Below are 18,026 nucleotides of genomic sequence, written 5' to 3' on the forward strand. Positions count from 1 at the left end.
GACTAGTGATCTCCACGCCCCTAAATGATAAGATACTAAGGAGACTAGTGAAGTCTCCACCCCCCTAAATGATAAGATACTACGGAGACTAGTGGTCTCCACGCCCCTAAATGATAAGATACTAAGGAGACTAGTGAAGTCTTCACCCCCCTAAATGATAAGATACTAAGGAGACTAGTGAAGTCTCCACCCCCCTAAATGGAAACTCTCAGCTAAATCATGATCCAAATGTCCCCTCCCCTTCAGAAATTCAAAAGGTGAACACCTGCAAAATCGTGATTTGTCCAAACGATGCGAACCGGAACAAAGTTCCTCGTTGGTCGTCGCATCCCACAGTCTTTTGACGGATGCTTTGATAGTTCTATGTTACGTGCGTCTGTACATGAGAGATTACTTACAGGTGTATACCTCTGTTCTCTCTCTGCAGGTATTACAGTTCACATAGCAGCACCAGAGGAAGTTGCAGTTGCACTGCCAGACTCTAGAGTACTGGTGAGTGTCGTAACCTCGTCCACAACACATCAGGTCACAGCTATTAGTCTGTTGGGCTGTCTTGTTACATAACCTCCCGTGGGTACCCACGCTGCCGGTGACCAGGTCGGCCTCGCAGTAGTTAGGGCTCCTGTCTACAAACACCAAGTCTGTGTCCATGGGCTTCCTGTAGGAGTGGGCCTTCTTGACCTTCAGGAAGGTGGGTCGTTTGTGGCGCGTGGCGCGCACCGGTTCTACGTGCACGGCCTGGTTGTACTTGTCCTTCAGAATGTACCCCAGCTGGCGGAACATGGGCAGCGTGGTCCAACACGTCCTAGTGGTGCAGGATCCTGACACTCCGTGACAGTTACACTCCAAATGCATACTCTTCTCCAGGACCTGGGACACAGAGAGGAACACAGGGTCATATACACTGCATTCAACTGATTGCTGGAGCTACAAACACAAGCATTTCGCTGCACCTGCGATAGCATCTGCAAATCTGTGTAAGAGAACAACACGTTTCGATTTGAATTAAATTTAAACTATGCTTTAGTAAGAGGTATATACAGAGAGAGAGCGAGAGAGAGACAGAGAGAGAGAGAGAGAGAGAGAGAGAGAGAGAGAGAGAGAGAGAGAGAGAGAGAGAGAGAGAGAGAGAGAGAGAGAGAGAGAGAGAGAGAGAGAGAGAGAGAGAGAGAGAGAGAGAGAGGGAGAGAGAGGGGAGAGGAGAGAGAGAGAGAGAGAGAGAGAGAGAGAGAGAGAGAGAGAGAGAGAGAGAGAGAGAGAGAGAGAGAGAGAGAGAGAGAGAGAGAGCGAAGGAGGGTCAGATACAGAGAGAGGGTCACTACTAAACCAGATGGTTCTGTTAAGACATCCTGATCTAGTGAGTCGACTTGTCAGGTTAGGAGGATCATATAGAGATATACAGTAAGTTATTGTATTATTACTGTATTATTGACATATAGGATACAGTATTGGTTGTAAGTTTAAAAATAACTTGAGGGCTAGAAACATTAAATTACATATTTCCTCAAAAGCAGAGGGTATGTTCCTGTTTCTTCGTGTCCCTGATAAGGTATTACAGCAGAATACCTTAAATAGTTAAACAGGTCGAGAAAAAGGCTTTAAAACATTCCAATTGATCATAAACATTCCAGATGTCTTTGGCACGCTATGTCAGTGGTAGTCAATCACAACATGGTTCATCCTATAGCATACAACATGCTTCATCCTACAGCATACAACATGCTTCATCCTACAGCATACAACATGCTTCATCCTACAGCATACAACATGCTTCATCCTACAGCATACAACATGCTTCATCCTACAGTATACAACATGGTTCATCGTACAGTATTCAATATGGTTCATCCTACAGAATACAACATGGTTCACCCTACAGTATTCAACATGGTTCATCCTACAGCATACAACATGGTTCAACCTACAGTATTCAACATGGTTCATCCTACAGTATTCAACATGGTTCATCCTACAGCATACAACATGCTTCATCCTACAGTATACAACATGGTTCACCCTACAGTATTCAACATGGTTCACCCTACAGTATTCAACATGGTTCATCCTACAGCATACAACATGCTTCATTCTACAGTATTCAACATGGTTCATCCTACAGCATACAACATGCTTCATCCTACAGTATTCAACATGGTTCACCCTACAGTATTCAACATGGTTAATCCTACAGCATACAACATGGTTCATCCTACAGTATTCAACATGGTTAATCCTACAGTATTCAACATGGTTCATAGTACAGCATAAAACGTGGTTCATCCTACAGTATTCAACATGGTTCATCCTACAGTATTCAACATGGTTCATCCTACAGCATAAAACGTGGTTCATCATACAGTATTCAATATGGTTCATCCTACAGCATACAACATGTTTCATCCTACAGTATACAACATGGTTCATCCTACCAGTATACAACATGGTTCATCCTACAGTATTCAACATGGTTCATCCTACAGTATACAACATGGTTCATCCTACAGTATACAACGTGGTTCATCCTACAGTATACAACGTGGTTCATCCTACAGTATACTACATGGTTCATCCTACAGTATACAACGTGGTTCATCCTACAGTATACAACGTGGTTCATCCTACAGTATTCAACATGGTTCATCCTACAGTATTCAACATGGTTCATCCTACAGTATACAACATGGTTCATCCTACCAGTATACAACGTGGTTCATCCTACAGCATAAAACGTGGTTCATCCTACAGTATTCAATATGGTTCATCCTATAGCATACAACATGCTTCATCCTACAGTATACAACATGGGTCATCCTACAGCATAAAACGTGGTTCATCCTACAGTATACAACATGGTTCATCCTACAGTATACAACGTGGTTCATCCTACCAGTATACACCATGGTTCATTCTACAGCATACAAAATGGTTCATCCTACAGTATACAACATGGTTCATCCTACAGTATACAACATGGTTCATCCTACAGTATACAACATGGTTCATCCTACAGTATACAACATGGTTCATCCTACAGTATACAACGTGGTTCATCCTACAGTATTCAACATGGTTCATCCTACAGTATACAACAGGTTTCATCCTACCAGTATACAACTTGGTTCATCCTACAGCATAAAACGTGGTTCATCCTACAGTATTCAATATGGTTCATCCTACAGCATACAACATGCTTCATCCTACAGTATACAACATGGTTCATCCTACAGCATACAACATGGTTCATCCTACAGCATAAAACGTGGTTCATCCTACAGTATTCAATATGGTTCATCCTACAGTATACAACATGGTTCATTCTACAGTTTACAACATGGTTCATCCTACAGTATACAACGTGGTTCATCCTACAGTATTCAACATGGTTCATCCTACAGTATTCAACATGGTTCATCCTACAGTATACAACATGGTTCATCCCACCAGTATACAACGTGGTTCATCCTACAGTATACAACATGGTTCATCCTACAATATACAACACGGTTCATCCTACAGTATACAACATGGTTCATCCTACAGTATACAACATGGTTCATCCTACAGTATACAACGTGGTTCATCCTACCAGTATACACCATGGTTCATTCTACAGCATACAACATGGTTCATCCTACAGTATACAACATGGTTCATCCAACAGTATACAATGTGGTTCATCCTACAGTATACAACATGGTTCATCCTACAGTATACAACGTGGTTCATCCTACAGCACACAACGTAGTTCATCCTACCAGTATACAACATGGTTCATCCTACAGTATACAACATGGTTCATCCTACAGTATACAACGTGGTTCATCCTACAGTATACAACGTGGTTCATCCTACGGTATTCAACATGGTTCATCCTACAGTATACAACATGGTTCATCCTATAGTATTCAACATGGTTCATCCTACAGCATAAAACGTTCTTCATCCTACAGTATTCAACGTGGTTCATCCTACAGTATACAACATGGTTCATCCTACAGTATACAACATGGTTCATTCTACAGTATACAACATGGTTCATCCTACAGTATACAAAATGGTTCATCCTACAGTATACAACATGGTTCATCCTACAGCATAAAACGTGGTTCATTCTACAGTATTCAATATGGTTCATCCTACAGCATACAACACGCTTCATGCTACAGTATACAACATGCTTCATCCTACAGTATACAACATGGTTCATCCTACAGCATACAACATGGTTCATCCTACAGCATAAAACGTGGTTCATCCTACAGTATTCAATATGGTTCATCCTACAGTATACAACATGGTTCATCCTACAGTATACAACGTGGTTCATCCTACAGTATACAACATGGTTCATCCTACAGTATACAACATGGTTCATCCTACAGTATACAACATAGTTCATCCTACAGTATACAACATGGTTCATCCTACAGTATATAATGTGGTTCATCCTACAGTATACAACGTGGTTCATCCTACAGTATTCAACATGGTTCATCCTACAGTATTCAACATGGTTCATCCTACAGTATACAACATGGTTCATCCTACCAGTATAGAACGTGGTTCATCCTACAGTATTCAACATGGTTCATCCTACAGTATACAACATGGTTCATCCTACCAGTATAGAACGTGGTTCATCCTACAGCATAAAAAGTGGTTCATCCTACAGTATTAAATATGGTTCATCCTACAGCATACAACATGCTTCATCCTACAGTATACAACATGGTTCATCCTACAGCATAAAACGTGGTTTGTCCTACAGTATTCAATATGGTTCATTCTACAGTATACAACATGGTTCATCCTACAGTATACAACATGGTTCATTCTACAGTATACAACATGGTTCATCCTACAGTATACAACATGGTTCATCCTACAGTATTCAACATGGTTCATCCTACAGCATAAAACGTGGTTCGTCCTACAGTATTCAATATGGTTCATTCTACAGTATACAACATGGTTCATCCTACAGTATACAACATGGTTCATTCTACAGTATACAACATGGTTCATCCTACAGTATACAACATGGTTCATCCTACAGTATTCAACATGGTTCATCCTACAGTATACAACATGGTTAATCCTACAGTATTCAACATGGTTCATCCTACAGTATTCAACATGGTTCATCCTACAGTATACAAAATGGTTCATCCTACAGTATACAACATGGTTCATCCTACAGTATACAACATGGTTCATCCTACAGTATACAACATGGTTCATCCTACCAGTATACAACATGGTTCATCCTACAGTTTACAACATGGTTCATCCTACAGTATACAACGTGGTTCATCCTACAGTATACAACGTGGTTCATCCTACAGTATTCCACATTGGTTCATCCTACAGTATACAACATGGTTCATCCTATAGTATTCAACATGGTTCATCCTACAGCATAAAACGTTGTTCATCCTACAGTATTCAACGTGGTTCATCCTACATTATACAACATGGTTCATCCTACAGTATTCAACATGGTTCATCCTACAGTATACAACATGGTTCATCCTACCAGTATAGAACGTGGTTCATACTACAGCATGAAAAGTGGTTCATCCTACAGTATTCAATATGGTTCATCCTACAGCATACAACATGCTTCATCCTACAGTATACAACATGGTTCATCCTACAGCATAAAACGTGGTTCATCCTACAGTATTCAATATGGTTCATTCTACAGTATACAACATGGTTCATCCTACAGTATACAAAATGGTTCATTCTACAGTATACAACATGGTTCATCCTACAGTATACAACATGGTTCATCCTACAGTATTCAACATGGTTCATCCTACAGTATACTACATGGTTAATCCTACAGTATACAACATGGTTCATCCTAGAGTATTCAACATGGTTCATCCTACAGTATTCAACATGGTTCATCCTACAGTATACAACATGGTTCATCCTACAGTATACAACATGGTTCATCCTACAGTATACAATGTGGTTCATCCTACCAGTATACACCATGGTTCATTCTACAGCATACAACATGGTTCATCCTACAGTATACAACATGGTTCATCCTACAGTATACAATGTGGTTCATCCTACAGTATACAACATGGTTCATCCTACAGTATAAAACATGGTTCATCCTACAGTATACAACATGGTTCATCCTACCAGTATACAACGTGGTTCATCCTACAGCATACAACGTAGTTCATCCTACCAGTATACAACATGGTTCATCCTACAGTATACAACATGGTTCATTCTACAGTATACAACATGGTTCATCCTACAGTATACAACGTGGTTCATCCTAAAGTATTCAACATGGTTCATCCTACAGTATACAACATGGTTCATCCTATAGTATTCAACATGGTTCATCCTACAGCATAAAATGTTGTTCATCCTACAGTATTCAACGTGGTTCATCCTATAGTATACAACATGGTTCATCCTACAGTATACAAAATGGTTCATCCTACAGTATTCAACATGGTTCATCCAACAGCATAAAACGTGGTTCATTCTACAGTATTCAATATGGTTCATCCTACAGCATACAACATGCTTCATCCTACAGTATACAACATGGTTCATCCTACAGCATAAAACGTGGTTCATCCTACAGTATTCAATATGGTTCATTCTACAGTATACAACATGGTTCATCCTACAGTATACAAAATGGTTCATTCTACAGTATACAACATGGTTCATCCTACAGTATTCAACATGTTTCATCCTACAGTATACTACATGGTTAATCCAACAGTATACAACATGGTTCATCCTAGAGTATTCAACATGGTTCATCCTACAGTATTCAACATGGTTCATCCTACAGTATACAACATGGTTCATCCTACAGTATACAACATGGTTCATGCTACAGTATACAATGTGGTTCATCCTACCAGTATACACCATGGTTCATTCTACAGCATACAACATGGTTCATCCTACAGTATACAACATGGTTCATCCTACAGTATACAACATGGTTCATCCTACAGTATACAACATGGTTCATCCTACAGTATACAATGTGGTTCATCCTACCAGTATACACCATGGTTCATTCTACAGCATACAACATGGTTCATCCTACAGTATACAACATGGTTCATCCTACAGTATACAATGTGGTTCTACAGTATTCAACATGGTTCATCCTACAGTATTCAACATGGTTCATCCTACAGTATTCAACATGGTTCATCCTACAGTATACAACATGGTTAATCCTACAGTATACAATGTGGTTCATCCTACCAGTATACACCATGGTTCATTCTACAGCATACAACATGGTTCATCCTACAGTATACAACATGGTTCATCCTACAGTATACAATGTGGTTCTACAGTATTCAACATGGTTCATCCTACAGTATACAACATGGTTCATCCTATAGTATTCAACATGGTTCATCCTACAGCATAAAACGTTGTTCATCCTACAGTATTCAACGTGGTTCATCCTACAGTATACAACATGGTTCATCCTATAGTATTCAACATGGTTCATCCTACAGCATAAAACGTTGTTCATCCTACAGTATTCAACGTGGTTCATCCTACAGTATACAACATGGTTCATCCTACAGTATACAAAATGGTTCATCCTACAGTATTCAACATGGTTCATCCAACAGCATAAAACGTGGTTCATTCTACAGTATTCAATATGGTTCATCCTACAGCATACAACATGCTTCATCCTACAGTATACAACATGCTTCATCCTACAGTATACAACATGGTTCATCCTACAGCATACAACATGGTTCATCCTACAGCATAAAACGTGGTTCATCCTACAGGATTCAATATGGTTCATCCTACAGTATACAACATGGTTCATCCTACAGTATACAACATGGTTCATCCTACAGTATACAACATGGTTCATCCTACAGTATACAACATAGTTCATCCTACAGTATACAACATGGTTCATTCTACAGTATACAACATGGTTCATCCTACAGTATACAACATGGTTCATTCTACAGTATTCAATATGGTTCATCCTACAGCATACAACATGGTTCATCCTACAGTATTCAACATGGTTCATCCTACAGTATACTACATGGTTAATCCTACAGTATACAACATGGTTCATCCTACAGTATTCAACATGGTTCATCCTACAGTATTCAACATTGTTCATCCTACAGTATACAACATGGTTCATCCTACAGTATACAACATGGATCATCCTACAGTATACAACGTGGTTCATCCTACCAGTATACACCATGGTTCATTCTACAGCAGACAACATGGTTCATCCTACAGTATACAACATGGTTCATCCTACAGTATACAACATGGTTCATCCTACCAGTATACAACGTGGTTCATCCTACAGCACACAACGTAGTTCATCCTACCAGTATACAACATGTTTCATCCTACAGTATACAACATGGTTCATTCTACAGTATAAAACGTTGTTCATCCTACAGTATTCAACGTGGTTCATCCTACAGTATACAACATGGTTCATCCTACAGTATACAAAATGGTTCATCCTACAGTATTCAACATGGTTCATCCAACAGCATAAAACGTGGTTCATTCTACAGTATTCAATATGGTTCATCCTACAGCATACAACATGCTTCATCCTACAGTATACAACATGCTTCATCCTACAGTATACAACATGGTTCATCCTACAGCATACAACATGGTTCATCCTACAGCATAAAACGTGGTTCATCCTACAGGATTCAATATGGTTCATCCTACAGTATACAACATGGTTCATCCTACAGTATACAACATGGTTCATCCTACAGTATACAACATGGTTCATCCTACAGTATACAACATAGTTCATCCTACAGTATACAACATGGTTCATTCTACAGTATACAACATGGTTCATCCTACAGTATACAACATGGTTCATTCTACAGTATTCAATATGGTTCATCCTACAGCATACAACATGGTTCATCCTACAGTATTCAACATGGTTCATCCTACAGTATACTACATGGTTAATCCTACAGTATACAACATGGTTCATCCTACAGTATTCAACATGGTTCATCCTACAGTATTCAACATGGTTCATCCTACAGTATACAACATGGTTCATCCTACAGTATACAACATGGATCATCCTATAGTATACAACGTGGTTCATCCTACCAGTATACACCATGGTTCATTCTACAGCAGACAACATGGTTCATCCTACAGTATACAACATGGTTCATCCTACAGTATACAATGTGGTTCATCCTACAGTATACAACATGGTTCATCCTACAGTATACAACGTGGTTCATCCAACAGCATAAAACGTGGTTCATTCTACAGTATTCAATATGGTTCATCCTACAGCATACAACATGCTTCATCCTACAGTATACAACATGGTTCATCCTACCAGTATAGAACGTGGTTCATACTACAGCATAAAAAGTGGTTCATCCTACAGTATTCAATATGGTTCATCCTACAGCATACAACATGCTTCATCCTACAGTATACAAAGTGGTTCATCCTACAGTATACAACGTGGTTCATCCTACAGTATTCAACATGGTTCATCCTACAGTATTCAACATGGTTCATCCTACAGTATTCAACATGGTTCATCCTACAGTATACTACATGGTTAATCCTACAGTATACAACATGGTTCATCCTAGAGTATTCAACATGGTTCATCCTACAGTATTCAACATGGTTCATCGTACAGTATACAACATGGTTCATCCTACAGTATACAACATGGTTCATCCTACAGTATACAATGTGGTTCATCCTACCAGTATACACCATGGTTCATTCTACAGCATACAACATGGTTCATACTACAGTATACAACATGGTTCATCCTACAGTATACAATGTGGTTCATCCTACAGTATACAACATGGTTCATCCTACAGTATACAACATGGTTCATCCTACAGTATACAACATGGTTCATCCTACCAGTATACAACGTGGTTCTTCCTACAGCACACAACGTAGTTCATCCTACCAGTATACAACATGGTTCATCCTACAGTATACAACATGGTTCATTCTACAGTATACAACGTGGTTCATCCTACAGTATACAACGTGGTTCATCCTACAGTATTCAACATGGTTCATCCTACAGTATACAACATGGTTCATCCTGTAGTATTCAACATGGTTCATCCTACAGCATAAAATGTTGTTCATCCTACAGTATTCAACGTGGTTCATCCTACAGTATACAACATGGTTCATCCTACAGTATACAAAATGGTTCATCCTACAGTATTCAACATGGTTCATCCAACAGCATAAAACGTGGTTCATTCTACAGTATTCAATATGGTTCATCCTACAGCATACAACATGCTTCATCCTACAGTATACAACATGGTTCATCCTACAGCATAAAACGTGGTTCATCCTACAGTATTCAATATAGTTCATTCTACAGTATACAACATGGTTCATCCTACAGTATACAAAATGGTTCATTCTACAGTATACAACATGGTTCATCCTACAGTATTCAACATGTTTCATCCTACAGTATACTACATGGTTAATCCTACAGTATACAACATGGTTCATCCTAGAGTATTCAACATGGTTCATCCTACAGTATTCAACATGGTTCATCCTACAGTATACAACATGGTTCATCCTACAGTATACAACATGGTTCATCCTACAGTATACAATGTGGTTCATCCTACCAGTATGCACCATGGTTCATTCTACAGCATACAACATGGTTCATCCTACAGTATACAACATGGTTCATCCTACAGTATACAACATGGTTCATCCTACAGTATACAATGTGGTTCATCCTACCAGTATACACCATGGTTCATTCTACAGCATACAACATGGTTCATCCTACAGTATACAACATGGTTCATCCTACAGTATACAATGTGGTTCTACAGTATTCAACATGGTTCATCCTACACTATTCAACATGGTTCATCCTACAGTATTCAACATGGTTCATCCTACAGTATACAACATGGTTCATCCTACAGTATACAACATGGTTCATCCTACAGTATACAATGTGGTTCATCCTACCAGTATACACCATGGTTCATTCTACAGCATACAACATGGTTCATCCTACAGTATTCAACATGGTTCATCCTACAGTATACAACATGGTTCATCCTACAGTATACAATGTGGTTCTACAGTATTCAACATGGTTCATCCTACAGTATACAACATGGTTCATCCTATAGTATTCAACATGGTTCATCCTACAGCATAAAACGTTGTTCATCCTACAGTATTCAACGTGGTTCATCCTACAGTATACAACATGGTTCATCCTACAGTATACAACATGGTTCATCCTACAGTATACAATGTGGTTCTACAGTATTCAACATGGTTCATCCTACAGTATTCAACATGGTTCATCCTACAGTATTCAACATGGTTCATCCTACAGTATACAACATGGTTCATCCTACAGTATACAACATGGTTCATCCTACAGTATACAATGTGGTTCATCCTACCAGTATACACCATGGTTCATTCTACAGCATACAACATGGTTCATCCTACAGTATTCAACATGGTTCATCCTACAGTATACAACATGGTTCATCCTACAGTATACAATGTGGTTCTACAGTATTCAACATGGTTCATCCTACAGTATACAACATGGTTCATCCTATAGTATTCAACATGGTTCATCCTACAGCATAAAACGTTGTTCATCCTACAGTATTCAACGTGGTTCATCCTACAGTATACAACATGGTTCATCCTACAGTATACAAAATGGTTCATCCTACAGTATTCAACATGGTTCATCCAACAGCATAAAACGTGGTTCATTCTACAGTATTCAATATGGTTCATCCTACAGCATACAACATGCTTCATCCTACAGTATACAACATGGTTCATCCTACAGTATACAACATGGTTCATCCTACAGTATACAACATGGTTCATCCTACCAGTATACAACGTGGTTCATCCTACAGCAAACAATGTAGTTCATCCTACCAGTATACAACATGGTTCATCCTACAGTATACAACATGGATCATCCTACAGTATACAACGTGGTTCATCCTACCAGTATACACCATGGTTCATTCTACAGCAGACAACATGGTTCATCCTACAGTATACAACATGGTTCATCCTACAGTATACAATGTGGTTCATCCTACAGTATACAACATGGTTCATCCTACAGTATACAACGTAGATCATCCTACAGCACACAACGTAGTTCATCCTACCAGTATACAACATGGTTCATCCTACAGTATACAACATGGTTCATTCTACAGTATACAACGTGGTTCATCCTACAGTATACAACGTGGTTCATCCTACAGTATTCAACATGGTTCATCCTACAGTATACAACATGGTTCATCCTATAGTATTCAACATGGTTCATCCTACAGCATAAAACGTTGTTCATCCTACAGTATTCAACGTGGTTCATCCTACAGTATACAACATGGTTCATTCTACAGTATACAAAATGGTTCATCCTACAGTATTCAACATGGTTCATCCAACAGCATAAAACGTGGTTCATTCTACAGTATGCAATATGGTTCATCCTACAGCATACAACATGCTTCATCCTACAGTATACAACATGATTCATCGTACAGTATACAACATGGTTCATCCTACAGCATACAACATGGTTCATCCTACAGCATAAAACGTGGTTCATCCTACAGTATTCAATATGGTTCATCCTACAGTATACAACATGGTTCATCCTACAGTATACAACATGGTTCATCCTACAGTATACAACATGGTTCATCCTACAGTATACAACATGGTTCATCCTACAGTATACAACATAGTTCATCCTACAGTATACAACATGGTTCATCCTACAGTATATAACGTCGTTCATCCTACAGTATACAACGTGGTTCATCCTACAGTATTCAACATGGTTCATCCTACAGTATACAACATGGTTCATCCTACAGTATACAACATGGTTCATCCTACAGTATACAATGTGGTTCATCCTACAGTATACAACATGGTTCATCCTACAGTATACAACATGGTTCATCCTACAGTATACAACATGGTTCATCCTACCAGTATACAACGTGGTTCATCCTACAGCACACAACGTAGTTCATCCTACCAGTATACAACATGGTTCATCCTACAGTATACAACATGGTTCATTCTACAGTATACAACGTGGTTCATCCTACAGTATACAACGTGGTTCATCCTACAGTATTCAACATGGTTCATCCTACAGTATACAACATGGTTCATCCTATAGTATTCAACATGGTTCATCCTACAGCATAAAACATTGTTCATCCTACAGTATTCAACGTGGTTCATCCTAAAGTATACAACATGGTTCATCCTACAGTATACAAAATGGTTCATCCTACAGTATTCAACATGGTTCATCCAACAGCATAAAACGTGGTTCATTCTACAGTATTCAATATGGTTCATCCTACAGCATACAACATGCTTCATCCTACAGTATAAAACATGCTTCATCCTACAGTATACAACATGGTTCATCCTACAGCATACAACATGGTTCATCCTACAGCATAAAACGTGGTTCATCCTACAGGATTCAATATGGTTCATCCTACAGTATACAACATGGTTCATCCTACAGTATACAACATGGTTCATCCTACAGTATACAACATGGTTCATCCTACAGTATACAACATGGTTCATCCTACAGTATACAACATAGTTCATCCTACAGTATACAACATGGTTCATCCAACAGCATAAAACGTGGTTCATTCTACAGTATTCAATATGGTTCATCCTACAGCATACAACATGCTTCATCCTACAGTATACAACATGCTTCATCCTACAGTATACAACATGGTTCATCCTACAGCATACAACATGGTTCATCCTACAGCATAAAATGTGGTTCATCCTACAGGATTCAATATGGTTCATCCTACAGTATACAACATGGTTCATCCTACAGTATACAACATGGTTCATCCTACAGTATACAACATGGTTCATCCTACAGTATACAACATAGTTCATCCTACAGTATACAACATGGTTCATTCTACAGTATACAACATGGTTCATCCTACAGTATACAACATGGTTCATTCTACAGTATTCAATATGGTTCATCCTACAGCATACAACATGGTTCATCCTACAGTATTCAACATGGTTCATCCTACAGTATACTACATGGTTAATCCTACAGTATACAACATGGTTCATCCTACAGTTTTCAACATGGTTCATCCTACAGTATTCAACATGGTTCATCCTACAGTATACAACATGGTTCATCCTACAGTATACAACATGGATCATCCTACAGTATACAACGTGGTTCATCCTACAGTATTCAATATGGTTCATTCTACAGCAGACAACATGGTTCATCCTACAGTATACAACATGGTTCATCCTACAGTATACAATGTGGTTCATCCTACAGTATACAACATGGTTCATCCTACAGTATACAACGTGGTTCATCCTACAGCACACAACGTAGTTCATCCTACCAGTATACAACATGGTTCATCCTACAGTATACAACATGGTTCATTCTACAGTATACAACGTGGTTCATCCTACAGTATACAACGTGGTTCATCCTACAGTATTCAACATGGTTCATCCTACAGTATACAACATGGTTCATCCTATAGTATTCAACATGGTTCATCCTACAGCATAAAACGTTGTTCATCCTACAGTATTCAACGTGGTTCATCCTACAGTATACAACATGGTTCATTCTACAGTATACAAAATGGTTCATCCTACAGTATTCAACATGGTTCATCCAACAGCATAAAACGTGGTTCATTCTACAGTATTCAATATGGTTCATCCTACAGCATACAACATGCTTCATCCTACAGTATAAAACATGCTTCATCCTACAGTATACAACATGGTTCATCCTACAGCATACAACATGGTTCATCCTACAGCATAAAACGTGGTTCATCCTACAGGATTCAATATGGTTCATCCTACAGTATACAACATGGTTCATCCTACAGTATACAACATGGTTCATCCTACAGTATACAACATGGTTCATCCTACAGTATACAACATGGTTCATCCTACAGTATACAACATAGTTCATCCTACAGTATACAACATGGTTCATCCAACAGCATAAAACGTGGTTAATTCTACAGTATTCAATATGGTTCATCCTACAGCATACAACATGCTTCATCCTACAGTATACAACATGCTTCATCCTACAGTATACAACATGGTTCATCCTACAGCATACAACATGGTTCATCCTACAGCATAAAATGTGGTTCATCCTACAGGATTCAATATGGTTCATCCTACAGTATACAACATGGTTCATCCTACAGTATACAACATGGTTCATCCTACAGTATACAACATGGTTCATCCTACAGTATACAACATAGTTCATCCTACAGTATACAACATGGTTCATTCTACAGTATACAACATGGTTCATCCTACAGTATACAACATGGTTCATTCTACAGTATTCAATATGGTTCATCCTACAGCATACAACATGGTTCATCCTACAGTATTCAACATGGTTCATCCTACAGTATACTACATGGTTAATCCTACAGTATACAACATGGTTCATCCTACAGTTTTCAACATGGTTCATCCTACAGTATTCAACATGGTTCATCCTACAGTATACAACATGGTTCATCCTACAGTATACAACATGGATCATCCTACAGTATACAACGTGGTTCATCCTACAGTATTCAATATGGTTCATTCTACAGCAGACAACATGGTTCATCCTACAGTATACAACATGGTTCATCCTACAGTATACAATGTGGTTCATCCTACAGTATACAACATGGTTCATCCTACAGTATACAACGTGGTTCATCCTACAGCACACAACGTAGTTCATCCTACCAGTATACAACATGGTTCATCCTACAGTATACAACATGGTTCATTCTACAGTATACAACGTGGTTCATCCTACAGTATACAACGTGGTTCATCCTACAGTATTCAACATGGTTCATCCTACAGTATACAACATGGTTCATCCTATAGTATTCAACATGGTTCATCCTACAGCATAAAACGTTGTTCATCCTACAGTATTCAACGTGGTTCATCCTACAGTATACAACATGGTTCATTCTACAGTATACAAAATGGTTCATCCTACAGTATTCAACATGGTTCATCCAACAGCATAAAACGTGGTTCATTCTACAGTATGCAATATGGTTCATCCTACAGCATACAACATGCTTCATCCTACAGTATACAACATGCTTCATCGTACAGTATACAACATGGTTCATCCTACAGCATACAACATGGTTCATCCTACAGCATAAAACGTGGTTCATCCTACAGTATTCAATATGGTTCATCCTACAGTATACAACATGGTTCATCCTACAGTATACAACATGGTTCATCCTACAGTATACAACATGGTTCATCCTACAGTATACAACATGGTTCATCCTACAGTATACAACATAGTTCATCCTACAGTATACAACATGGTTCATCCTACAGTATATAACGTCGTTCATCCTACAGTATACAACGTGGTTGATCCTACAGTATTCAACATGGTTCATCCTACAGTATACAACATGGTTCATCCTACAGTATACAACATGGTTCATCCTACAGTATACAATGTGGTTCATCCTACAGTATACAACATGGTTCATCCTACAGTATACAACATGGTTCATCCTACAGTATACAACATGGTTCATCCTACCAGTATACAACGTGGTTCATCCTACAGCACACAACGTAGTTCATCCTACCAGTATACAACATGGTTCATCCTACAGTATACAACATGGTTCATTCTACAGTATACAACGTGGTTCATCCTACAGTATACAACGTGGTTCATCCTACAGTATTCAACATGGTTCATCCTACAGTATACAACATGGTTCATCCTATAGTATTCAACATGGTTCATCCTACAGCATAAAACATTGTTCATCCTACAGTATTCAACGTGGTTCATCCTACAGTATACAACATGGTTCATCCTACAGTATACAAAATGGTTCATCCTACAGTATTCAACATGGTTCATCCAACAGCATACAACATGGTTCATTCTACAGTATTCAATATGGTTCATCCTACAGCATACAACATGCTTCATCCTACAGTATAAAACATGCTTCATCCTACAGTATACAACATGGTTCATCCTACAGCATACAACATGGTTCATCCTACAGCATAAAACGTGGTTCATCCTACAGGATTCAATATGGTTCATCCTACAGTATACAACATGGTTCATCCTACAGTATACAACATGGTTCATCCTACAGTATACAACATGGTTCATCCTACAGTATACAACATGGTTCATCCTACAGTATACAACATAGTTCATCCTACAGTATACAACATGGTTCATTCTACAGTATACAACATGGTTCATCCTACAGTATACAACATGGTTCATTCTACAGTATTCAATATGGTTCATCCTACAGCATACAACATGGTTCATCCTACAGTATTCAACATGGTTCATCCTACAGTATACTACATGGTTAATCCTACAGTATACAACATGGTTCATCCTACAGTATTCAACATGGTTCATCCTACAGTATTCAACATGGTTCATCCTACAGTATACAACATGGTTCATCCTACAGTATACAACATGGATCATCCTACAGTATACAACGTGGTTCATCCTACCAGTATACACCATGGTTCATTCTACAGCATACAACATGGTTCATCCTACAATATACAACATGGTTCATCCTACAGTATACAATGTGGTTCATCCTACAGTATACAACATGGTTCATCCTACAGTATACAACGTGGTTCATCCTACAGCACACAACGTAGTTCATCCTACCAGTATACAACATGGTTCATCCTACAGTATACAACATGGTTCATTCTACAGTATACAACGTGGTTCATCCTACAGTATACAACGTGGTTCATCCTACAGTATTCAACATGGTTCATCCTACAGT

General features: G+C 38.6%; 1 protein-coding gene across 1 annotated transcript in view; it reads right to left on the reverse strand.

Moving 5' to 3' along the window:
• Positions 1-390: 390 nt before the first annotated feature.
• Positions 391-18,026, reverse strand: part of wnt7aa (wingless-type MMTV integration site family, member 7Aa) — a gene marked incomplete at both ends in the record, with an annotated part of 50,235 nt that continues 32,599 nt past the window's right edge. Inside the window, one exon of the mRNA XM_084167091.1 lies at positions 391-870. Coding sequence (XP_084023217.1) covers positions 391-870 — 480 coding nt within the window. The remainder of the gene's footprint in view (positions 871-18,026) is intronic.

Source organism: Coregonus lavaretus, assembly GCF_964263955.1.
Source record: "Coregonus lavaretus genome assembly, chromosome: 8".
Classification (NCBI taxonomy): Eukaryota; Metazoa; Chordata; class Actinopteri; order Salmoniformes; family Salmonidae; genus Coregonus; species Coregonus lavaretus.